At 42.1% G+C, this 24,560-nt stretch overlaps 3 protein-coding genes across 4 annotated transcripts; 1 reads left to right on the plus strand and 2 right to left on the minus strand.

The window, feature by feature from the left end:
* Window positions 1–5,881: 5,881 nt before the first annotated feature.
* On the minus strand, window positions 5,882–11,495 carry mrpl38 (mitochondrial ribosomal protein L38). The gene is made up of 9 exons (XM_018761607.2): window positions 11,390–11,495; window positions 9,854–10,042; window positions 9,466–9,597; window positions 9,150–9,352; window positions 8,972–9,044; window positions 7,313–7,358; window positions 6,890–7,048; window positions 6,445–6,581; window positions 5,882–6,245 (listed from the first exon to the last, which is right to left on the minus strand). Exons 1-9 carry the CDS (start codon window positions 11,472–11,474, stop codon window positions 6,109–6,111), a joined length of 1,161 nt encoding a protein of 386 aa, XP_018617123.2. The 5' UTR covers window positions 11,475–11,495; the 3' UTR covers window positions 5,882–6,108.
* A 55-nt stretch (window positions 11,496–11,550) lies between these two features.
* Window positions 11,551–17,775, plus strand: trim65 (tripartite motif containing 65). Of its 2 annotated transcripts, XM_018761602.1 has the most exons (7): window positions 11,551–11,702; window positions 12,129–12,578; window positions 12,681–12,776; window positions 13,290–13,520; window positions 13,731–13,899; window positions 14,019–14,108; window positions 16,732–17,775. In XM_018761602.1, exons 2-7 carry the CDS (start codon window positions 12,156–12,158, stop codon window positions 17,280–17,282), a joined length of 1,560 nt encoding a protein of 519 aa, XP_018617118.1. In that variant the 5' UTR covers window positions 11,551–11,702; window positions 12,129–12,155; the 3' UTR covers window positions 17,283–17,775. The 2 variants fall into 2 exon arrangements, with proteins under 2 accessions (XP_018617118.1, XP_018617117.1); XM_018761601.1 differs by having other exon boundaries at window positions 12,129–12,776.
* Window positions 17,776–17,789: 14 nt separating this feature from the next.
* Window positions 17,790–24,353, minus strand: wbp2 (WW domain binding protein 2). Its single transcript, XM_018761608.2, has 8 exons — window positions 24,082–24,353; window positions 22,851–22,959; window positions 22,018–22,153; window positions 21,373–21,465; window positions 20,801–20,947; window positions 20,562–20,681; window positions 20,369–20,442; window positions 17,790–18,817 (listed from the first exon to the last, which is right to left on the minus strand). The coding sequence occupies exons 1-8, from the start codon at window positions 24,138–24,140 to the stop codon at window positions 18,770–18,772; spliced, it is 786 nt and encodes a 261-aa protein (XP_018617124.1). The 5' UTR covers window positions 24,141–24,353; the 3' UTR covers window positions 17,790–18,769.
* Window positions 24,354–24,560: the final 207 nt, after the last annotated feature.

Below are 24,560 nucleotides of genomic sequence, written 5' to 3' on the forward strand. Positions count from 1 at the left end.
GGCGATATTCTATTGTGCAGCCCTTGTGAGCTGTGTAACTTCTTTTGTCAACAGCATTATTGTTTGAATGTACAACACCAGGGTGTGTTTGGTCAAGAAAGTGGCATGACATGGAGCTGCAATGGATGGACTTTTTTTTTCCCTCCTATAGTAACAAGGTAAAACAAACTAATAGTATCCACATCAGTCAAAGAAATGCCCTTTCAAGTTAGGTATTGAAATTTTGAAAAGGAAAAACCCATCAGATATCAACAAAATTAAAAATTAGGGTGAAGCACTCATTTACAAAAACTCAAAGCATTCTCAAACAAATAAGCACTCACTTTTTCCAGACTCACTTCCCACATGATCTCTCAAGCTCATGTATTGTGTAAATGTTCATCCACCGTAACTTCATCACATCCCCAGATAACCCTTTACACAGCCGCTACTCCTGTATTATATGTAAAAATCTTTGTGTATCTTTCCTTTTTAAAATAAATAAATAAATGTGTAGGAAAGTGATCAGGATTCATCTATCCTGCATTTTATGCACCTACTCGAGCGATAAATGTCGGTGCAGCGAATGGAAAGAAACAAACTAACTTTATTTAAGAATCGGACATCTCCAACTATGTCTCTCTCCTAATGTGATGTACAAATTTATCTCTGAGATGTACGTCGCTTTGGAGAAAAGCGTTTGCTAAATGAATAAATGTAAATGTAAGCAGAGCCTATTTTTTTTTTTTTTTAAATTAAAAGCCTAAGTAAAAGGTTTCCACCACAGTCTCGATCTCCTGTAATCGACTCCTGCATTAGGGTCAAGTGCCTGTACCTGGTAGTCTCCTTTCTTCACCAGGGGAGACCATGTGTCCAGGAGACGGAGTATGGCTTCAGCTGCTGATGACCACATTGTAATGATTATGCTGTTTCGCATAACAAGATAGAGCGATAAACATGGTGCAGTAATGTTGGGTCAAGAACACTTTACATAAACATTCTGCCCACAAAATGGCAATGTCCTGTATGTACAGAGCATCACGTCTAAGTTAAGTAGTGACACAGAAGGCAAGGAAATGTCCCACACAAGTCTCTCTGCAAACAATAATAGACACGGCAGTACAGTGAGCAGTGCTGCTGTCTCACAGTGCCTGGGTGGTGTGAGAGGACATGGGTTCAAACCCTGCTTAGTCTGCGTGGAGTTTGCACGTTCTTCCCGTGCCTGCATGGGTTTCCTCTGGGTGCTCTGGTTTCTGCCCACAGTCCAAAGACATGTTGTTCAGGTTCCCCCGTAGTGTGTGAGTGACACAGAGAGTGTGTTCCACTGATGTATGGATGAGTGACCCCTTGTAAGTAGTGTATCTAGCAGTGTAAGTCACCTTGGTGAATAAGGTGTGTGGGCTGATAACACTACACAGAGTTCATTGGAAGTCGCTTTGGAAAAAAGCATCTGCTAAATAAATGTATTGTTTTCACAATCTGCTTTTGCTTAACTCCAAAACCTGCCAGCTGCAGCTCTCTAAATCATCTCACAGCATTGTATCCTCTAGTGAGCTGAAGAGAGAAACAAGGACACATTGTCATACTTTTGCACATCTCTCAGGAAATGCAGTAAATTCCTGTCCAATCACACGCATTAACATTTGTTATATTAGCGGACACTTTTCTCCAAAGCATCTTACAGTATTAAAGTACAGCTTTTAATCCATTCATACAGTTGGGTAATTTTACTTGAGCAATTCTGGCTAAGTACTTTGCTCAAGGGTATTGCAGCTGGAGGTGGGATTCAAGCCTTGACCTGTGGTTCCAAAGGCAGCAGCTCTGGGTTTGTTCCTAAAATTTACAGAGCGGCAGATACTTTTAGAGAGAAATTTCAGTTACTGTGTAAAACACAGATTTACACATTGTTTACACATGACAAGATGCTGACAGCAAGACAAAAGCTCATCTCAGTTTTATCCAGCCTGATCACATCGTTCTCATTCTCAACCGATTCTCAGCCACCCCCGTTTCGCGTGTTTAACTTGAACCCTGGTTGGTGATCATTGTTTCCAAAGTGAAACTGTTGGAAAGGCAGTTAAAGGGTAGTGGAAGCCAGTAGTAACTGACAACAAAGCTTAGGGTTCTTGGTGCTACAGTTAAAGTTATTGTAGCTCTACTCCCCCCAACACCATGTTCATAATGCACTTCTGCAGCTATGTGGTCACAAGCAAGAGCAACATTATATCCATGTGAATGGGGAGCTTTCCATATTTCATGGACAGTAAGACATGTCAAGTTTTGTCTGGCATACAGTATTTTATATCCTTCCTGAGAAACTGACTATATGGAATTATTAATTATGGCAAGTGTCATTATTTTTACAGTAGATTGCCTTATTCAGGAGGGGTGGTACATTGGCACAGTGGGATTGGCCAGGTCCTGCTCTCTGATGGGTCTGGGGTTCAAGTCCTGCTTGGGGTGCCCTGCAATGGACTGGCATCCCATCCTGGGTGTGTCCCCTCTCCCTCCATCCTTGCTGGATTAGGTTCCAGCTTGCTGCAACCCCGCCTGGGACAAGCAGATTCAGACAGTGTGTGTGTGTGTGTGTGTCTTATTCAGAAGTTTGAGTCAGTGCTGTAGAGGCATTGGAAATGTTGGATGATGTCAGAGAGCTGTCAGAACACATCTACAGAATCCTGGGGATAGTCAGCTCTGTGTAAGGAGTGCAATTGCTACCTTCTTCCTATTCGGAATTAACAGGGTCCAAACTCACACGTACACTGTCTGAAACCACTTGTCCCGAGCATAGTCACCGTGAACTGGAGCCAAACCTGGCAATGGAGGGCACAAGGCTGGAGGAGGAGGGGACACACCCAGGACAGGACACCAGTCCATCACAGGGCACCCCAAGCAGGACTTGAACCCCGACCCCACCGGAGAGTAGGCCCTGGCCAACTGTGCTACTGCACCCCCTCACTCAAAACTTCCTAATTTAAATATTTCTACTTATTACTCCAGTATAGTAGTACACTGCATATTATTTCTGATGAATACATTTATTTGTAATATTTGTACCCTGGATTTGAGGCTATTACACACTAACCATTGTTGACGAACGCTAAAGTATAACAGTAGACCTGCACACAAACACAAGGATTAATCTTTTTTCTACAGCTTGTAATGTTTTCGTACATTGAGTCTATTAATTTTTATCAAACTTTTGCCATGACAGACAGCTAAGCTGTTTCGAAAAGCGGTGGTAACAGCTGCCTTAGACTTCAAATTTTTTGCCGCTCACTCAGTCGAATTCCACTCACTAAAAACCTCTCGAATCGGTTCCGGTGTCCCTCAAAATCATCACCTTTCCGTTTTCCGATAGGAAGTGGCATCAACGAGCACTTTCGTGAGTTTACTCAGCAATAAGCAGACTGAGATATTGAAATCTTGTCCGTCCAGGAATTCTTCATGTGATGATTGGGGCAGAATAATATTGTACTCAGACCAAGAATGTCCATGTGCTCAGAACATTCTCCGTACTCTGACAGAAGTGAAAGTACTGATCTTCCAAACATAATCCCTGTCTAAGACTAAACGCTGATGTTATGGACAGTTATTTCTCGGAATACATCATCATCTTCAAAGACCAGAAGCTATGAGACATTTCCATAATAACCAGCAGATAATAACCGCCTTGGTCTCTTTATCTTTCTAATTGTACCTTAATGGATAGGTATGGAATGGTATGGTATCTTTTTTACTGACATTACGGCCAACCACAGTGTTTGTAGAACTTGATGGAAAAATGTATTCATCAGTGCAATAGGTTGGCACAGCAAGTAGAGCTGCTATCTTGTAGTTCCTGTGGAGTTTTGCTTCCTCTCTGGGTGGGGGGTTTCCTCCGCTTGCTTTCATTTTCTCCCGGACAGCGGGACATGCCTTTCACATTTGGTAGTGACGCTAAACTGGATTTAGTGTGTGACTGTGTGTTGGACTGGTGCCCTGTCCTGAGTTTGCCCCTCTTAGCAGTCAATGATCCCAAGACAGGCACCACCAGCCTGTTGTAACCCTGACAAGAACGAAGTGGTTGAAGAAGCAAGTAGTCGGTACGCCTATTTCTGGATCAAGAAGCTGAAGTACATAAGTTTTTAACCTGTTTACCGCTGTAATGTGCTGTGACCTTCAACCTTAGTCCCCTAACGATCATAAAGCCACTATTTATTTCTGATATTCTGTTCGGCCTGTAGAGAGGGTGTGGTGGCGTAGTGGGTTTGACCGCGTCCTGCTGTCTGGTGGGACTGAAGTTCGAGTCCTGCTTGGGGTGCCTTGTAATGGAGTGGCATCCTGTCCTGGGTGTGTCCCTTCCCCTTCCAGCCTTGCTCCGGTTCGCAGCGACCCTGCCTGGGACAAGCGGTTTCAGTCTGCGTGCGTTTAGTCTGTAAAGACCATAAAGACTTTGAGTGCTTTTCAGCTATTACTTCAGCATCAAAAGTGGTTTTGCTGTTATTCCTCCACATGTAGCTGTGTATGTTTTTAAAAGAAAAAGTGGAAGACTTTACATTTATCTTGTTTTTCTTGAAGCCAAACAGGTCTTGTGCCATTGTTCCGTGGGAAAGTTCCTAATCAGGAAATGTATGAAAATTAAAAGTTTATATAGAAGATTTTACAACAGTATTTTTGGCTCAAAAGTACTCATGGCTAAGATTTCTTATGTCTAAAATAGATGTTGCCTTCTGTGTCTTTCAGAAAATTCCAAAGGAAATTTTTAACTTGAACACTGAATGAACAAAGTAGTTGGTTGAAAGTTAATGGGTTTTTAGTTAACTTTTTTCCCTCAAGGCAACACACATCTGCTTGGCTCGTTGTGCTACTGAATCCAGTCCGGTGCGGAATTTCCCACAATGCTTGCCAAGACTCCTCTTTTTCCACTCGTACGTGCTTTCGATATGGGTTGAGCTACCCCTGTGGAACAGCGGAAAGTCTCAACAGTAAATTTTTGCTGCACTTCTTTTAAACAAACAAAGCCCCACAGGAAAATACTGATTGCTCCGATTGTGGGCAAAAAAGCCAGTGCCGACATGTTGTATGTTACTCCGCTGTAAAATCTCTTATTTTTTTGTCAAAACATGCCTGATGTAGGTATCTTAACAACTGCATAGTGTAACGTGATCTAGCATCTACACGAGACATTACTGCATTGAGGGGGGTGCGGTGGCACGACGGGTTTCGCCTGTGCCTGCTCTCTGGTGGGTCTGGGGTTTGAGTCCTCCTTGGATTGGTGTCCCGTCCTGGGTGTGTCCCCTCCCCCTCCAGTCCTGCGTTGCCGGGTTAGGCTCCAGTTTGCTGTAACCCCGCTTGGGACAAGTAGTTTCAGTGAATGTATGTGTGATGACTTTTCACATTAAATACAGACTAAAATTACTTAACTCTCTATAAACCTGAACTTTCTTGTCATGACATCAAGGTTCAGATTAGTTTTTATACTATGTGTAATATGCACCTTGAACTGCAAAACTTTCAGCACATAACATAGAAAACAAAGTAACTTTTTCAAAAGGTTTTAAATAAGGTGCAAATATGTAAAATAATATTACCTAGAGGTTTATACTTCAGAAAGACTATATGGATGTAACTTTAGGGTTTGTGGATTACAGCACAAGTCTTTTTTTTATAATAACTGCTATATAAACTATAATACTGACAGGGTTCAGCCATAGAAATATTTTAACTGGGCCAAAACTGATTCCTCATAAATTTACTTGGGGTTTTTCAGACAATCAGTAATGTGTTCATCTTTATATTCCACCCATATCTACAGAACACATGGTCAAAATAAAGACTAACATGCTGGTATGTTACTGGTTAGAGCTCCTGCCTTTGGACAGGTTCAAATCCCACCTCCACCTGTAGGACCCTTGAGCAATTGCTCCAGTAAAAATTACTCAGCTGTGTAAATGGCTAAATAATTGTAGGTATCTTCAGCATGAGTACCTTCAATACAATCCCAAATATTGAGTTTACTGTCAGTATTGCCCAAGACAAAACAATTACCACGTGCAGAAATTACTGCATTTACTTGATATAACAAAGTACATTTAATTACAGTTAATTGAGCTTTGCATCTCCCGGGTTGCAGTACATGTTGCAAGATCAGTAGATGCCATAGGTGGGAACATGTCCATCACGGTATCTGTCGAGGTATCGCAGGGGCTGGCGATGGGGGTATACCTTCTGGGGCGGGTGATACACTGGAGGCCGCAGAAATGTAAAGATGGGCTCTTTCATATCTGCAAGTTGAATGAAGAAGGAGGATCGCCTTCAGATCTTCCCATGTAATGGCCAACAACACAGAACATCCACTACCCTCTTAATGAATATGTTCAATAAATTTGTCATTTCCACAAGAATACAACAATAAATGAACATGCACAGTAAGACAACCATCAACCCATCATAAAATCCACCTAGTTGTACCAGGAGACTCACTGAGGAGTCTGTGGAAAGTGTTGGTGACTGATTCATCCCACTGGCACTGGAAAAAGGCCAGGCCAGCAGGGGTCATGCGGTCCTGGTGCATCTTGTAGAATTCTAAAGTCTTGAATGTCCGCTCTTTCAGACTGTAGCTAAACATGAACAAGAAAGAGTCAAACTGTAGAACACAATTAAGAGCGCATTTTACTAGGTCTGCATTTATATCCTATGACTAAAAAATTATCATATGGACAGACAATGTGTTGCTGACAGTTTATCTGTTTTAAGAAGCCTAACAAGAAAATGTGTCTCCAGATTTCATAAATAAATAAATAAATAAATAAATAAGAGTTGTGAGAAATTCCCTTTAAGTAAAAATAAAAGTGTGGTTAAAGTTAAATCCAACTGCACTTTGTCATTATGAGCAAATGTAGCCCAAGGTGCTCTACATTCAGGTTACCAGGGAGATGGTCTGGAATGTTGCTCATAGTTGATGACCTTGTCCTGCTTGAAGAGGATGAAGATGAATCTGTGGAAACCTGTGCCTTTGACAGGAAATGGGGGCATATAGTGGCACAATTCCTCTCCCGACTGTACAGCATTGCCTGGGATATTCCCTCTAAAGATTGAAAAATATTCAATGTTAAATGAATAAATTCAAAGGATTTTTGTTACAATAAGTCATACACACTGCTTTTTTTCCTTAAAACATCAGAACTAACACCCCCATAAATAACCAATTAAATAAGAGGACATGTATTCAGTGCAACAGCAGTATCCCACTAAATCATATTTGAATCCTCCTGCACTCTAATTAATACTCAGGCGTGTTTCTGAAGGCGTCCCAAAAATATTAATACTTGTCAAACATGAAAATACTCACACTAGCCAGTGCACATACTCGCCCTCATTGTCCTGCAGGTGTTCATCTGTTAATAAAATTTGTTACAGGTAAATGGAGTTACATTCAGACCAAATTAAATACAACCTGCTCATAAAACCCCTTGTGAAAAGTAAATACACCTGACACAAGACAATTGACTTTGTATTCAGTTGTAATCAAAATGATTTGAAATATAGAGACATTCCAAATGTGAAATGCAAACAGTGAGCTCACAGTTCTACACAGAATTATAAGTCACACCCACTTATAGTGAAAGGTTAATGAGTGTCTAGAGTTCAGCAATATTTATTTACCTGCTTCAACTGTTTGCAGTTTTTGTGCAGGTTTACTTTTTGCCAATTTACACATTAAGCCACACAAACAGGCATGAATAATGTAACATAGATTAGAGAAATCTCAGAAATGTAAATAAAAAGGAGGTATCGGTCAAAACACACCCTTACATACATCTACAAGCACTTATTACTAGAGTTGCCACTAGAGATAAAGGCAGCGAAAACTCAGTTTATGATAAGTATGGATACAGTGCCCTCAGGTGGAAACTCAAAACATGACAAAAATACACATAAAAGGAAGGAATTACATTTATTGGCTACCCAGTAAAGACCTTAGTTGTGCAGCAATATCAAATGAAAAAAGAGAATTACTGTGATTTTTGTAAAAGTACCCCGGAAACTATTTAACACTTATTCTGACAGTTCCATGATTAAAACATTGATATTAGTTTCAAAGAGATTGATTTAATTTAATCCCACTGAAACTAATACAATACTCTGTGTGTGTGTGTGTGTGTGTCTCTTCAATCTCTTTATAATGTGTATTTACACTATAATATGTAGCCCTGATGACATTTTTGTAAATATGTACTGTTTGTATTGTATTTTGCATTGTTTAAAAAACAAGAATAACCAAAAAAATAAAAATCACCCTAAATGATGTGTAATATTGTAAAAATGTAGTTGTTAAAACAGCATTATACACTGTCTTTTGTTTTTTTTTTTTTTTTACGTAATTTTAATTTTTTGCAGAATGTTCCAAAAAAATGAAAAATTATTCGTATCTGCACACTGTTTCTAAATCACACACGTCACTAAAGCTTTTTTGAATTCTGTGGATGTTTAGTGTAAATAAAATTTTTTCATTATTTCATGACAAACTTGCCTTGACAGTGTCACATTTAAATAAATTAATAATTTGAAAATTAAAGCACAATGAAGAAAATAAAGCACACACTGATAACTGCAGAGTGCCGACAGTGGGGATACACACCTCCCACAATGCAGTGCGCCTTGCAGTCTCTCTCATACGGCTGCTTGGCGCATTTTTTCTTAATACTGTATGTGGTGGCAGTTTACTGCGCTAGGCCGTATGATGTGGAATGTGACAAACCGGATATCAGATGACCGAGTAATAGGGCTGAGTATACTTGAAATATGTCTGATTTTACTTTACATAATTTCACATAAGTCTCTTTACTTACAGCTCATAAATAATACTTTCAAATGCCATGATGGATATTCACCCAAACACTAGTTTCTAAATGTAACATATTGTAAAGTAACCCTAGTCTGTGTCTGACTGTCTTCTCACAAAAAGCATGACTGGCTACCTCAAAGTGTAGCTCAACTGAGATAATACCTGGACTGGTGAGGAGGAGTGTCCACAATGAGCCCTTGTCGGCTTCAAAAGTTACACGAGGGGCAGTCAAAGCCTGCAGAAAAATATTTGTTGAAAAATTAAAAATTCACAATGTGGAAATATCTCTTTTCGCAAATAAAAATTCATAGAAATGAATGACTAAATCTCATGGCCTGACCTCTGTAGGAGTTATATGATTCCCATAATGCACATGGGAAGTGGCCTCATTGCCGTAAGCCACACGCAACATGACGCGGGGTATGAAGAAGGCCCCTGGGAAGAGGTCCCTGTAGACACCATAATGCATCGCCACATCACGCAGCTGAAATGGGCCGGCAGTGCACTCCCACTCCGCCTGTACTCGGTCAACAGGGATCTTTACTGCAAAACAGACAGATGCAAGAAATGTCCAGCACAGTATGCGAGCGCCAAAAGGAGAGGCAGTGAGTGCAAGACACGAGTCACTATGACGACACGGGGGAGGTAATACACACAAGTGAGCTGCCGTGAGGCCTTCTCCATCTCTGGGTTGTGTCTGTTCTCTTTCACCAGTCTGTACCTCTCTTTCGCCCGTTCACTGCGGGAAGACTGAGAGCCCGGAAGCCCGATGTTCACGAGGAACTCATCTTCAAAGGGGGGAGGGATACAAGGCAGCACAACTAAATCACGATGGTCTCAAGAACATCCTGACTGGTTGCAGTATTGCAGGGTACAGGTGGCTGATAATCTCAGGGTAATAAATCAAGTGAAAATCAAACACACAGGCCATGTATGCATGGCAGCTCCTACCCACACTTTGGAAAAACTGGTTTGTGTACACTGCTGGGTTTTTTTTTTTTTTTTTTTTTAACAGCACTGTTTTTAAAGCCGCAGGGTAGTTACCGTTATTGCCATTTTCCTCTTTGAGGTACTGCCTGTACGTTTTCCACCAGCATTTCTTGCTCTTCGCTGCCTCTGCAGCCTTCAGGTAGACTGTGAAGCTGTTGTACCTCTTCAGAGATTTGGGGTCACTCAAGTCAATGTCATCATTTGGCATCGGACCCAGAGGAGCAGCTCGACGACATAGTGCAGCTGTACAGTCACACAAAAACACAAAGACACACATATATAAATTCAGCAATTTGTCCCAAGCCAAATACTGGCATATATTTGAATATTGGCAAGTTCTACATCAAACAGCATTAATTAAATCTGATTGATGAGGTTACTGCAGATTAAGGAGGTTCCTTCTATTGCTAAATATAAAGCTTCATATTCCTTTTCAGTCCTTGACACCAAATATTTCAACAATGTGTTCAATAAGCTGCAATGGACTGGTGTCCCACCAAGTGTGTACCCAGCCTCATGCCCTACACCTCCAGGATACACTCCTGACCACTTTTCTGAAATGAACAAAGAGTTATTGTTAATAATAAATTAATGGGAAAATGTTCAATAAAAATGAGAATGTAAAATTCTGTCTATGTCTGATCAAACTGTCTATTATAATGACTTCGATCCAGATGACATTTGCGGAGCAACTCATAATTCATACTCATAATCAAGGGGTATATATGCTGTTGCTAATTTATAGTTAAATCTTCTGGTTGTAACACTTCAGTAATATTCAGGTAATTGCTTCCTTTCCATCTTTGCCATATAACATTAATACTGTGGGTGGGGTGGTAGGGTAATGGGTGGTGAGCCGGCATGGTGGTGAAGCGGGTAGTGCGGTGCAGAGCTAAAGAGACATCTACAAACAGCTGATCTTCTGTGTTGCAGACAGTCAACTGCATGCTTCGGCTGGATTGATGGATGTAATGATAGTTACCAGTACTGACAGTAATAACTTCTAGTTAACATAAGCATAGGTTTATGTAGTAGAGACCTGATCTCAATCAATGTACTCATTCAGAACTCAGCAGTTATCCAGCAACACTGATGTCCTCACAACCCGATGAGACCTGCAGGTTACTGTTCTCACTGAAAGAAGGAAAAATATATGTATATTGGCTACAAATATCTGGTATAAAGTGAATACTATTCTGCTTAACTGAGGGGAGGTCACAGAACGTACCGGTTGTGTTTTTTTGCTGCACGTATTTATTCAGTCAGTCAGCTGACGTGACGCCGAAGCCCAAATCGACTTACACAGTGTTAATCGATCTACATATCCCGTTTCCAGCGTTTGTACAGCTCGGTAATTCTTGAAGCAATTTTTCAAAATTTTGATTTGTATGACACATCCCAGTACTAGTTTGCTCAGGTCAGGTCAGGAGGAGTCAGGAGAAACCTGCGCGACCTCGGCTCGGGACCTGTCCTGTGTCATCACAGAGTCAGTCAGTGCGAAGAGAGAGGAAAGACGCCCCAGATTGGAACCCCAGCGACTCACACAGACTTGCAGGACACGTGCGGTACAGTCACAGCACCCATACGCACCGGCGGTCGTGAATCCCCGCAGGCTACTGAGCCCCAAATCTGGTCCCGTCCGTAGAGCCGCCCTCCACACCATGCGACTCGCCATCTTCCCTGCGTCCTTGCGTCCGTGCGTGTGACGAAGCGCGCATCTCACGCAGCTCGTGAAAGGCGTTACGTACGCGTACGTACACGTACGTACGCGCCGCGTGCGCACTGCGTGTGAACTGCGTGCGAGCTGCGTGCTTTACGTTTAATGCCGTTCAGGTGCGACCTGACGTCCGCGCTGTGTTCGGCATCGGGAGCACAGAGCCGAGTGTTCGTACCGCTGCGTGTGGTAAGAACACAGTCGCTGTCATCCGACTCTGTGTGCTGGTTATTTTACCTCAAAGCGTGCTTAAATCGTGTCTACTGTGGTGTGTTTCGGAGCGAGATACGACGGACGTACAGCTGGGTACCCAGCCTCGCTTAGCTGAGCAAAACTAGCTTTCTTTCCTAGCAACAATAAATTTTAAACCAGCAAACATCCCCCCTAGACCCCTTGATGATACATTTGGAGCACAACTCACTGAACACCCCTTTGGGTGAAAATGAATGTGCGTTTCAATCATGTATGTGGATGGCACACTTCTTGTGCTGTGATCAGAAACTCGACTCACTCACTGCTGGCTGTGTGTGGTGTTTGGATGTTGTTTAAACGAACGTGGCAGGATGATATTATTAAAATGTATCCCTCCTCTTCTTCATTTCCCTTTTATGATAGGATTGATTTGTATGACACACCCCAGCTATGGAGTCACAGAATTTATCCTGCAGCATCTGCCTGGACCGATTCCAAGTCCCGGTGACCATTCCCTGTGGACACACGTTCTGTCAGGTTTGCATCACGGTTCACTGGGACACCAAGGCCAAAGGAGGCATGGACACGCAGTGTCCCATATGCAGCGAAACGTTTGACCCGAGGCCCGCCCTCAAGCGCAACGTAGCCTTGTCCCATCTGACGGAGGCCACGGATCAGGAGGGCAGAGGCGCGACTCCGGTACCCAGGCAGAGTAACGCAGCGCCCCAGGCTGAGGTGCTCTGTGAAAGACACAAGAAACCCCTCGTCATCTACTGTAGGACCGAAAGCATGTGCGTGTGCTATGAGTGTGCGATCAGGGAGTGCAAGAACCACGAGAAAATCCTGGCGGAGGAGGAAAAGGAGATACGGGAGGCAAGTGTTGGATCTGTCGCGCGCCTGCTCTCGGTACTTGGTTTTAACCGGGTGGTTCGGAAAGGCAAACGCAGCAGCTTTTTGTCTCGTTGGGTTTTGCAGGAGGGGCTGAAGAAGAAGAGCAGAGAGGTGGAGAAGCACAGGGAGGACACGGAGAAGAGCGTCAAGGAGCTGTCAGAGAACATTAACAAAGCTGAGGTGTGACGGAGAAATCTGGGGTACCTCCCAGGTGCCTCTGTTTGTTGTTTAAGATGCTCCTTCTGAGAACAGGTGGGGCTCTGCAGCGCGGGTCACAGACTGAATCGGAGACATCTTGGCCAGTGCAACAGTGCCAGTAAAACTGGAAGACACTAATAAGTCAGGTTGTCTTTGCTGACTGCTAAAAAATGCGTTTTACGGTTCTGTTGGGCACCTGGATTTGTCCGGTTGCTTGAAACAGGATAGTGGATATGAGAAATGGAGACTCCTTCAATCAGCTGCAACAAGGGCACCGTGCTGTTACCTACTGTCTCGTGTGCAAATGTATTATATGTTAACCTCACACTATTTTTAATAAACTCTTCTGGAGCGTTTTCATTTTATCTCTCAGTACAACTGGTTCAGTATTGGCTAACTAACAGAACAGCAACAGCCATCATCTCTAACTGTAAATGGATCGTCTCTCCACGTCCTCCAGCTGAGCTGTCCTTGCCTTTCTGTACTGTCTTCCAGGTGTCCCTACAGCAGACCTCCCATTGGGTAAATGCAAAGTTTGCTTACCTAGTGAAGGTGCTGATGGAGAAGCAAGAGTCCACACTGACCTTCATGGAGCACGAACGGCAGTCCATCCTCTGCCAGGCTGAGACCCACCTCGGTATGCTGCAGGAGAGAGCCCAGCGTCTGGGGGAGATCCAGGGCCAGATAGCCACTGTGCAAGCAATGCCTTACATCCAGTTAATTCAGGTAAATTTCGCTTTGGAATGTGAGGAGGGTCTCGGTGATAGCGATTGGATGTTACAGAAAAATGTCTTCAAGTTTCTTTTTTTAATTGGGGAGCAACAGCCAATGATTTATTTTTCAGTTTATTACTGTGCCGAGATGGGTCAGTCGGTGTCAGCATCCTAAATGTCAACTTGTGAAGTTATCGTGTCACTCTTCGATCTTCCTGAGCAGGAGTCACGATTAGTTGAGGTCCCCCGGATGCAGGATATCCCCTTGGATGTCTCCACCACTCTGCAGGACAGATTGAACACGGTCACCGATGTCTTGTCCCGAATTTCCAAGCTGGTGTTGGAGGACCTGGAGAAAGCCATAAACACAGCCATTGGGCAGGACAAGCAAGGTGCAGAACTACACGAGCTCATCCCAGGGAGCGTTCAAGCCTCTGTCGCATATACTTGTATTATCTTTTGGCTTATCGTGTTTGTTTTTATAGAATTCTGTCATTCCCTCTTTTTATAGGCTCTCCTCAAGATAAGCGGCCAGTGTTGGCAGTTGTTCCGAGCCCTGCCATGCCCAGTTCTTCAGCCATCAAGGATGGACTCAGTGCCTGTAAGTGTATTCTGTGTAGTATTATATCTGTTTTGTGTGCAAAAGGAAATTATTCAACAATCCTAAATGATTATCCAATATGACAGTTAAATCGCCATGTACTTATACGTATATACAGAATTGGTATATCAATTGCATAACAGAATTGATGTGCATTCCATATATGCATTACATTTTATTTTTTGACCGTTCTTTTATTCGAAGGACTTACAAATATTTACTTGTACATACAGCTGAATATGAATTGAAACAGTTAAACAGTCTTGTGTATGTGTATTACAGTCATTCCCATTTTGGAAACTGACAGTGTAATTTTACTGAATTTAATTTCCGAGGAAGCTAATGGTTTTTTCATCGAATAATTCAATGAGAAATGTAGGGACAACAGGTAGTGTAGTGGTTAGAGAGTCTATCTTGTAATCAGAAGACCCAGGTTTGAATACCGCCTCCTGATGCAGTACTCTTGCAGAAGGAACTTACCATGAATTAATTCAGTTCAATGAAATTGACACAGGTGTGTAAAAGCTTAAAGTACAAATCTAATACTGAATAAATATTCATTCCATGAACTGCCTTAAGAAATGTGTTCGTTCAAATTTTATGCACATCAAGAAAATAAGAGAACCTATCATTAGCCAGATGGGACAACTGGGTGTGTCATGTAAATGGGTTTTATTGGGGAGCCGTAATTTATAGAAGGCTTGCAATACCAGGTAGGCGAGTAAATTTGCATTCAGTTACAGGCAGGTAAGTTTTCAGCACAGCCCAGTTTACTCTTCCTGGTTGTTTTGCTGTTTAGTTTCCCTTCTAACATCACAAATTGAAATGACCTTCCTGGAATTCTCATTTTGCATATGTTCATGTTGCATGCATGCCATATATAATATGTATTATATATTAGGGGTTGCACGACTTCAGATTTTTTAAAGTTGACTGTTGTGCGATGAAAGTCGAGTTGCCGTCATGAATAAAAACACAGGAGAAGGAAATCCTTTGCAGCAACCGACAATCTGTATTCTCAACCTGAATGCATGCTGACAAGACAGCTCATACGTAGGCTATATATATATATATATATATATAAGGTGGGACATTGTAGCCAGGCTCAAAAAAATTTTCTTTAATTTTTGTTTTAAAAATGAAAAACAAATTATGAATTAACAATGTTTAAAAGCCACTTTTGCTCAAATTGTAAAATATTTAAAATATGCCTCATTTATAGTTTCTTGCGGTCTTGTTTTTTGACTGAGTTATTTCATTTTGTGGTATTCTTGAACAACCTGCATGACAACAAACTGAAATCACGCATAATCCATCAGTGGCTTCATCGAACATGCTGGTTTCGCGCCGAGTTATCCATAAATTCAAATGAATCACTAGGTGCTTTTCAAAAGCAGGAAGAGAGTGTCCTCTTCTTATAATGTTGTGCTGCGCACAAAATCTTTGGACACTGATTGTAGAAGAATCCCATGCAGCACCATGTTGTACTAGATCGTCTGCGATCTCTGAATATGTTGCTCTAGTTTGTATCATATTATTTCTCATTTGCGCAAATGGTGCCACAGTGGACATTTTTTTCCAAAGAAAAGACTGCCAGGGAAGCTCAGTTTAATGTCCAGGTTAGACTACCTGTTAAATGATTAAATTTATATATTAGACACTTTTCTCCGAAGCAACTTCCAACAAACTCTATGTAGTGTTATCAGCCCACATACCTTATTCACCAAGGTCACTTACACTGCTAGATACACTAATTACAATGGGTCACTCATCCATACATCAGTGGAACACACACTACAGGGGAACCTGAACAACTCATCTTTGGGCTGTGGGAGGAAACCGGAGCACCCGGGGCAAACCCATGCACACACAGAGAGAACACACTAACTCCACAGAGATTGAGTAGGGATCGAACCCATGTACTCTCTCACCACCCAGGCGCTGTGAGACAGCACCTCTACTCGCTGTGCCATTAGATTGGAAATATTGTGCACTTTAGGACATTCATCATATTTGGTATTGAGATTTTGATTTCTACACTCTATGATTAAACGAAGAGAAAATTAATAAACCAGTCTTTGTGTGTGCGCGCGCAAAAACAATAAAAAGCAGTTTTTTCTCATTTTTCTGTTAGTCAATTCATAATTTTTCATTTTTAAAACAAAAAAAACAAATGAAGACATAATTTGCATTTTGTTTCTCAATTTCGAATCAAAAACCAAATGAACGCAACGTACATGGACCAATTTGGATCGTTCCTCCGCTAGTGTTAGCGGATGTCTTTTCAGATAAGTGTGCATTGCAATTTTTCTTTTGTTATACTTCAGGACGGACTTGCATATTTTGCAAGTGATAGTAGCACAGGTTTCATCTTTAGTGAACCGTTTCTACAAAGCTGATGAACCGCTGCTAGTTTGCTGCAAAGACCCACCAGGCTCCTTACCTGTCGTCTTCTCGGAGGCGTCCATGTTGTTAGTGTCAATCACGTGATCAACGACTAGTCAACATCAAGCTTAAAGCGCCATCGCAGAGCAGCAAAGTTGACAAATCGACTAGTCTGTGCAACCCCCACTATATATGTACAATGAATTTATGGTCATAAGGTGTATTCCTTTTCTAATAGTCCACTGCGCCCTCACCTTTGACCCTCGCACCGCCAATGCAAACCTGCAGCTGACACAGGAGAACCGGCGTGCAGAGCACCTCGTCTCTGGGCCCCGCCAAGTCCCACCACATGAGGCACGGTTTGACACCTCGTGGCAGGTGTTGTGTTTCCAAGGCTTCACTGATGGGAAGCACTACTGGGAGGTAGAGGTGTCGAAGCCTTGGGCCTACCTGGGGGTGACCTACGAAGGTATCCCACGCAAGGAGAAAAGCAAGCGCTGCATGGTAGGAATGAACGAACTGTCATGGAGCCTGCAGCTGGATGATAGGCAGCTGAGCGCCTGGCATAATGGTAGGAGGGAGACGGTGACAGGGCATACCCAGCACCACCGTATCGGAATGCTGCTGGACTACGAGGCTGGGACACTGACCTACTATGGGGATGGCCAGACCCGCCTACATGCCTTCCACTGCGCCTTCACCCAGAAGCTGTTCCCCGCCTGCTGGATTGGAGAGGGCGTTATCGTCACCCTGTGTCCCCCCAGCAACAGGAACCATGTACTGTCATAAGGTTATCGCCAATGTGCAATGGAGACTTTCACTGTCTGTCTCAACTCGCCTATTTTCTTCCCTCTAGGAAGAGACTTTTCAGTTGCCACATTCTGTTAGTGATCCCCTTACTGATTTAAAACCTTGTTGTGCTGAACTTGTGATGTCATACTATAAGGTTTCAGCATGATCATCTTGCATGATGTCTAGACTGAGCCATAAGGAAATGTAAAGCACAGTTTGACCTTTGCCCCTCTTCCTTTGGGCAATGGACAAGTTCTAGGGTGACTTACTTTGCACAAGGCCTTCTTTAGCATAGGTGGCAGTTTTTGACTGTGTAAGATAAGAGTGCTGATAAAGCACATTATTGATGTTACAAACATGACTCACAATCCTTTGAGTCAGATTCCATCTTGTTACACTAATTTAACAACAATCAGCCCTGTGGCTAGAGTTTGTGAAAACCTGATGTTGATGTTGTTACCAGAGTTAAAATAAATTACAAAAACTTCCACACAAATTCAGTTTATTAAAATCCAAGTCAGTGCACTGTATTTGCTACACACAATGAAAACCATGCGTAGTTTATTTTCTACTGAAATAATGCATAAATTAGTGAGTGCCTTTACTATTTATACACAGTCATGAAAGGGAAGGACAATGCATAGCCATTTCAAAAGTGCAAGACTTGCTAACTGCAAGGAACAGCTATCTGCTTTGTGCCAGAGAGAAGAGAGGCTACAAGATAGACTGAACAAGGTGCTCAACTGAGGACATTTACAAAGTGCCTTCAAACTCAGTTTAAGCTGCAGGAAATGAAGAATTGAAAGACTGATGACTGATTAGGTATATGCGAATAAACTGGTCCACAGTAGTGCAAGATATGACCTACTGAGATCTGAGCAGCTACAAAGGGGAATATAATCTACCTACCCAGTCAAAATACATTATTTATAATATACACATAACATTCTACAAAGCACATTCTGCCATTCCCATGCCTTCCTACCCAGCAGAAGTCAACTTGGAGCAGAGAAGGTAAGCAACATGGGTTCAACTAATGTTCTCATGATGCTTGAACAAATGTACTTTCAAAGTATGCCAAACTACCTTCTATGGTTGCTTCATCTTCCGTTGCTGCTACTCCCCAGTGGGGCGATACTTGCAGGAAATGCCAAAAACAAAAGTTCACTTTGTCCCATACTGGAGGAAGCTGTTCTTTACCCTCAAAAATCTCAAGTTGAACCAATAATGAAATGCACAGACCCCATTCTTGAAATTTATGATACACTTTAAATTGGAGAAAATGACTTCAGGCTGGTACTGACCCACGTCCCATTTCCTGCCCCCCATATACTGTAAGCAGGGGAGGAGGGAGAGATGCAAGGGATTCAAGGTGAGTAGATGTGAAAGTAGAGAGCATGAGGCCACATACAGCACCTGACAACCAGGTATAGAGTTGATGGAGAGAGCAGGGAAGGTACAAGCTAGACTTGCAGTCCAGTTCTCTACTGTGTCTTCTTGTCCTCTGGTGGGGAGTAAGGTGGTGGCTTGTCCTACAATAAAACATTTTAAAAATCCAGTTCAGCATCCACCAAGCATTGATGTTGCCCTAGCCCGAGACCTAACCATACAATAAACAGCATCTAAAATATTCTCTGAAATTTAATGGACGGAATAAAGTTTGAACACATTTGTTGAAAACTCATTTTTCGGTACGGATTCAGTTAATTTTGGAAATTTCAGGAAATCAGCCAATGCATCTTTCTAGGTCTTCTGCAACTCTTCCAAGAGATGCAAGATACTCATGGGTTGCTTTTCTTTCACTCTTTCTGTCCAGTTCTTCCCATATGCTGTATGTACTCTTCTATGAGATGTACATCGCTTTGGAGAAAAGTGTCTGCTAAATGAATAAAGGTAAACGTAAATGTACTGAGCAGGTTACCACACGACCTAACAGAATTTTAGCCATTTTCCAAGAAAGTTTTGATTAGTGGATATAGTTAACAAGTACTTTGATTAGCCCATCACTGTCAAATGTCAAATTGTACAGAATGACTCCTGAATAAATATTCATTAACCAGCAGTATCTGTGATGGAGTAAGAGTGCTCAAAGATAAAAACAGACATAATGATATACTGCTGAAATTGCAAACATTTTAGAAGTCTCTGCTATTTTTAAAACCAGTCGGTTTTGAAGATTTCAAAGACTGATATGGGACTGAATTTTTAATAAAAAAAAAAAAAATACAAAATTATGGAAAAGCATTCTTCCCAAAAAAAGTTATGTAACCCAATATTGAAAAATGTTTTGTAATGATAAAAAAATAGTAATTAATTTGTATTTACTTAAGGAGCAGTATCATTTCATTTCCTCTGGTTTTATTTTAGACAATACTGTCTCACTACTACTATCTCCAGCTCTTGTAGCTGTGATGAACGTGTATATTCAAAAACTGAAACCACTCACTGAACGACAGTGCGATTTCTCAATTCATGTAGACATGAAATATTTTTAAAGTATTTTCCACACCCATCAGAGTGAGCACATGATCTGAAAGGGGTCCCACAGAGTGTGCCTGTGCCACTGTGAACTTAATGCAGCCAATGCACTTTTGCACCCTTCTTCACTGCATTCCCTCATAGACCTGCCTGCACCGACCTCATGAGCCCCGCTGTAGCTTGCTCCAATGCTGCAGTGAGGAAACCTCTGAGGGTAACACCATGACTGCTCATGTTTTACTAAACCACCTGGGTAGGACATTAAGTCTCTTTTTACTATGTTGCTTATCTAGCACTCAGCAGAAGTCTTACATGTTTGAATTTCCTTGTCATGGTATAGAAAGCAGTCTTCGAGTAACATGTCTATATCCTTCATCGCTACACTACGCACATGTAGATATACCTTGCAAGAAAGTTTATGCCTTTATGTTATGTAGGTTGTAAACATTTTACTTAAATTATGTACATTTAAACTTAGAATAAACTGAAATGAAATAAAACTAGTGAACAGCAATTTATTGTAAGACTCAGAAATCTAAGACCTGATGGAACAGAAAAGTGAATCAAAGTGGAACCAGACCTTGGACCTAGAGGGGAACACTCACGTGTGGCAGGTAGACATGGGAGGGAGGAGGGGCACTGCTCGCACTAGCCGCTGCCTCTGCTGCTTTGGCCTCCGCTGCATGTATGTGAGAGAGAACAAGAATGGGTAGAAGTAATAAGAACAAGTTTCTGGGTGAAAAATACATTGTAACTGGAAAAATGTTAGGACTCCAAGTCTGCCATGATGTTGCATACCTGCTGGTGTGTTGGGCAGGTCAGGGTCATGAGAAGCCTGTGCCAGTGGGCCACTGTACGGAGGGGGGGGCATGTAGGCAGCAGGGCTGTCAAAAGTTGGGGGGGCAGGGTAGAACCCACCTGAAGTAGCAATACAGATACCAAGGATAATAAAGTGAAGACAGAACTAGTCAAAAATAATGACTGCATAATGTACAGGTCATTTCTAGATTGTGTGCACGCTTAGAAAACAGACACACCTTGTGGAGGAGGTCCTGGGTAGGAGTAGCCTGGTGGTGGTTCAGCAGGGTACATCCCATTAACAGGTGGTGGCGGCGAGTAAGCATAGGCTCCATTAGCCATATAAGTGCAGCCAAATGCCCCAGTTACTGGTTGCCCTCTTGATGCTGTTTGCAGAAAGCAACACTTTCGACTGTAAAATGCAAGATCTCTTTTCTATTTCCAGAAATGTAGCTAAAAGTGGTACATTTGTAGTTTTTTCTATCTTGTTATGTTCTATTAATTAATTTCAGGGAAAAAACATACACATGCAATATTTTAACACTGTGATTTATGCCCATGAACATGATTACTTTGAATATTAATTATGATTAGAACTGAAAGGTCTGGTGCTTGGAGGTGAGGGGTCCTTTGAAGAAATCCAAAGGAGTAAAATAGTAAAAAGATTATTTAGGTGAATACAATTATGCCAAAAACAAATCATAACAGCACTACGAGAAAAGCAAGTAGCATTACTATTTTTATCATTTTAATTAAAATGAACAGCTACTATTAGTAACTGGCAATCACTCACTATTAACAGAGCTCTTACCTTGCGCTGCAACTTGTAGCATGTATTGTCCAAACTCTATTGCCCCCCCAGCAGTAAAGACCAGCTTGAAGGTGGCAGATCCCTCCCAACCACCTACAATGTAGACATATCTGTAACTATTGTGATAAAGGACTTTACACTGAACACAAATATAATTCAGAAGTATTACATTCATTCCTAATATTCTACCCTTTCAGACCTTCTTATACATAAAATTTTTGTTCTGTGCAGTTTCCTCATATGGATAGTCAAGTTTATATATCCTTAGACTGGACAAAAGTTTTTTTTGGAGGCTTTTCTTGGATTTTTAGGAAACTGTCTCACCCTCCTCCTACATGAACATATGGTATCATTTAGAAGTGCAGGAAGTCCTCCGTAGGCAAATGAGGATTCAGCAATTCAGTATGCATTGTTTGGGAGATGCACTTAAAAATGTGTCCTTTGGAGTGGACAGAAAAGAATGGCTGGATCTCAGGAGGATATCTAGGGCTAGTAATACAACAGCACAAATTCAGTTTACAGGACTACCCGATTCACACTTTCTTTCCTGAACGAAATGACCTGTAATTTCTGAGAGCCTCTGACGATAAACCCAGTGCAGGCCAGTGAGGCAGTCCAGAAGAACCTGAAGCAGCTGCGACATACCCCCTGGCTCTGCGTTCACGGCTCCTTTGATGTAGTTGGCTCCAAGGACAGGTTGCTTCACCTCGCAGTTCTTCATCAAGTAGAAAGGCATCATGAAGGACTGGAGTGAGTCCCGTCCCTTGGCCAAGAATATGACCTGAAGTGATAGTATATGGAGGTCAAGAATATACACACACACACAAAAAAATCAACCTACCCTTTTGCACAATAAACTCCTAGCCATTGCAATTAAAAATACTTTTTGGGCAGTGTCTTTCATACAACAAAAGAGAAAGGTAAACCTCTGGAATGTCCGTCTATTGCAGATTTTTGCCAAGTAAATGCTGAGCTTAATGAAATTAGACAGGGCAGCATTTTACTTATGTACTTACTAGAATGTCACTGAAACAATTCAAATGAATTACTTTAAACAAAAGTTTTAAAATTTTTTCCTCCCCATGGCACTGACAAATCTGGCTCCCAAACAAGTGCTATTAAGTGGCCTGCTCTCTTGTATTCGGTGCAGCACTGGTTCTAATTCACACCCCTTTTTAAAACTCACACTTTACTAAGCACTTAGTTCTCTACCACCTTTACTTTTATTTCCATTAAACATGTGTTCTGACAAGGTGGTGCAGTGGGTTAGACCGCGTCCTGCCCACCGGTGGGTCTGGGGTTCGAGTACCCCTTGGGGTGCCTTGCGACAGACTGGCGCCCCGTCCTGGGTGTGTCCCCTCCCCCTCCGGCCTTATGCCCTGTGTTGCCAGGTTAGGCTCCGGTTCCCTGCGACCCCGTATGGGACAAGCAGGTCAGAAAGTGCGAGTGTGTGTCTGTGTGTATATGCGTTCTGTTACCCGGTATGGGGTCAGGTAGACAGTCCCCTTCTTGCTCTTCCTGAACGGCTCTGGGAGGCTTTCTGCATCACTGAAGACAAGTTCCACATTCTCGTAGGTCATCAAGATGCTGAGGAAACAGAGCCAAAGACAGGAGACTTGTATAAGCTGCACCAGCATTAATTGACCGTGCCTTTTCGAATGCCAAATGAAGCTTCTGATTTAAAAAAAAATAAAGAAATAAAATCAAAGATCTTGTCAGCTAAACAATGCTATCATTATGGGTTACTTGTTCTGTTTACATCTTCAATGTAGTTTATCTAAACCCAAAAAGAGAAAAGCAATTATAACTTAATTGTGTTTTTATATAGCATACAATGTGTATATAAATCATGCGTAGTATATATTTAAATAGACACTGTATTTTCTACGAGACGTGTGTCGCTTCGGAGAAAAGCGTCTGCTAAATGAATAAATGTAAATATAGCTGGATACTGAAGTGTTAATATCATGAAACATAATGGCTGTATCCATATATTATTACAATCAATCATGTCAAGTCATATATATGTATATACTATAACGGACATAAAAAGTAACTATTATTTACTCTCATGGCACCTAATGATACAGAAAAGTGGTTTGAGGAAAGAAGACTGATCATGTAGCACAGCAGTGACAGAGATTAGTTACATGTAGCCCATCATCATCAAGCTTCCTAGTTAAGGCTCAAGCAGCTGCCAGCTGGCTGATTGGCCAAGCGCACAGTTACTGAATTAGCGAAGAGGCCCTGAGAAGCTTCGAGAAACGGACCGAGCTGCGTTACGGCACACTGACAGTGACACAGTACAGTAGCACAGTACAATAAACATTGAGTGTTTAGGTCAGGTGCACAGCCTGGGCAGGCCCAGACAAACTGATCGCCGCCCACAGCCAGCGGAGCCCGATTGTACGATAACAGCGTTACAAAACAAAAGCGGGGAGGACAGACTCACAGAGAGTGAGCGGCGAGAAAAAGGCGTCGTCCGCTACACACATGATGATGATGATGATGATCGAGTCAAACAAATTATTAGTAACTACTACTAGTTTGCGCGTCGATGAGGTACCAGAGTATTAAGTAATCATCATGGCAGCCTAGGCATTACAGCACCACAACCACACACCACACCACCTGCTAACACAACCATGCTAGCGGCACGCACAGCTAGTAATTTAGAAACAAGACGTTTATACAAATATATCTGTGTACCTTTCGCTGTTGTTGATGATGACGCCACCGGATTCTGAGTTATTTTTGTTCAATGCCATGTTGTTTCAGTCAGTGTCTGTGTTCTCACACTGACTGTCACTGACGAGGGTTGCTAGGCTACCGGGGATCCTCCGACACCTCCAGCCCACGTCTCACCCGGACCGGGACTGCTACTGGGCCCGATAAAAAATAATAATAATACTGATGCCGGTACTGATACTGATACGCACCTGCTCTTCCGGCGTCACCGACGTCCTCTGACGTCATCTCATAATCGCTCGTTTCTGGAACGTTCGCGAACGCACTGCCTTGAAAATGAAATGTATAATTGTTCGATATTTTAAGTTCGTTTTCTCTCTTTCCTTAATTTGTCCAGAAAGTGATGCAAAGATGAAAGAGGAAAATTCCAATAGTGCATACAAAGAAGTCACGTGTTTGGTTAGTTTTAACCTGACGGAGAGGAGAATGCTAAAAAAGAA

The sequence above is a fragment of the Scleropages formosus genome, chromosome 20 (genome assembly GCF_900964775.1).
Source record: "Scleropages formosus chromosome 20, fSclFor1.1, whole genome shotgun sequence".
Classification (NCBI taxonomy): Eukaryota; Metazoa; Chordata; class Actinopteri; order Osteoglossiformes; family Osteoglossidae; genus Scleropages; species Scleropages formosus.

Coding starts and splice junctions, on each gene's coding strand:
- mrpl38 (XM_018761607.2), bottom strand. CDS start 11,474: ATGGCGAGTCGCATGGTGTGGAGGGCGGCTCTACGGACGGGACCAGAT. Junction 9,598..9,853: donor AGAGGAAAATGGCAATAACG/GTAACTACCCTG, acceptor CCCCCTTTGAAG/ATGAGTTCCTCGTGAACATC. Junction 7,359..8,971: donor ACTCCTCCTCACCAGTCCAG/GTATTATCTCAG, acceptor TTTTATTAACAG/ATGAACACCTGCAGGACAAT.
- trim65 (XM_018761601.1), top strand. CDS start 12,156: ATGGAGTCACAGAATTTATCCTGCAGCATCTGCCTGGACCGATTCCAA. Junction 12,777..13,289: donor AGAACATTAACAAAGCTGAG/GTGTGACGGAGA, acceptor ACTGTCTTCCAG/GTGTCCCTACAGCAGACCTC. Junction 14,109..16,731: donor CAAGGATGGACTCAGTGCCT/GTAAGTGTATTC, acceptor CTTTTCTAATAG/TCCACTGCGCCCTCACCTTT.
- wbp2 (XM_018761608.2), bottom strand. CDS start 24,140: ATGGCATTGAACAAAAATAACTCAGAATCCGGTGGCGTCATCATCAAC. Junction 22,960..24,081: donor ATCATCAACAACAGCGAAAG/GTACACAGATAT, acceptor CTGTTTCCTCAG/CATCTTGATGACCTACGAGA. Junction 22,154..22,850: donor TCTACCTGACCCCATACCGG/GTAACAGAACGC, acceptor CTATCACTTCAG/GTCATATTCTTGGCCAAGGG.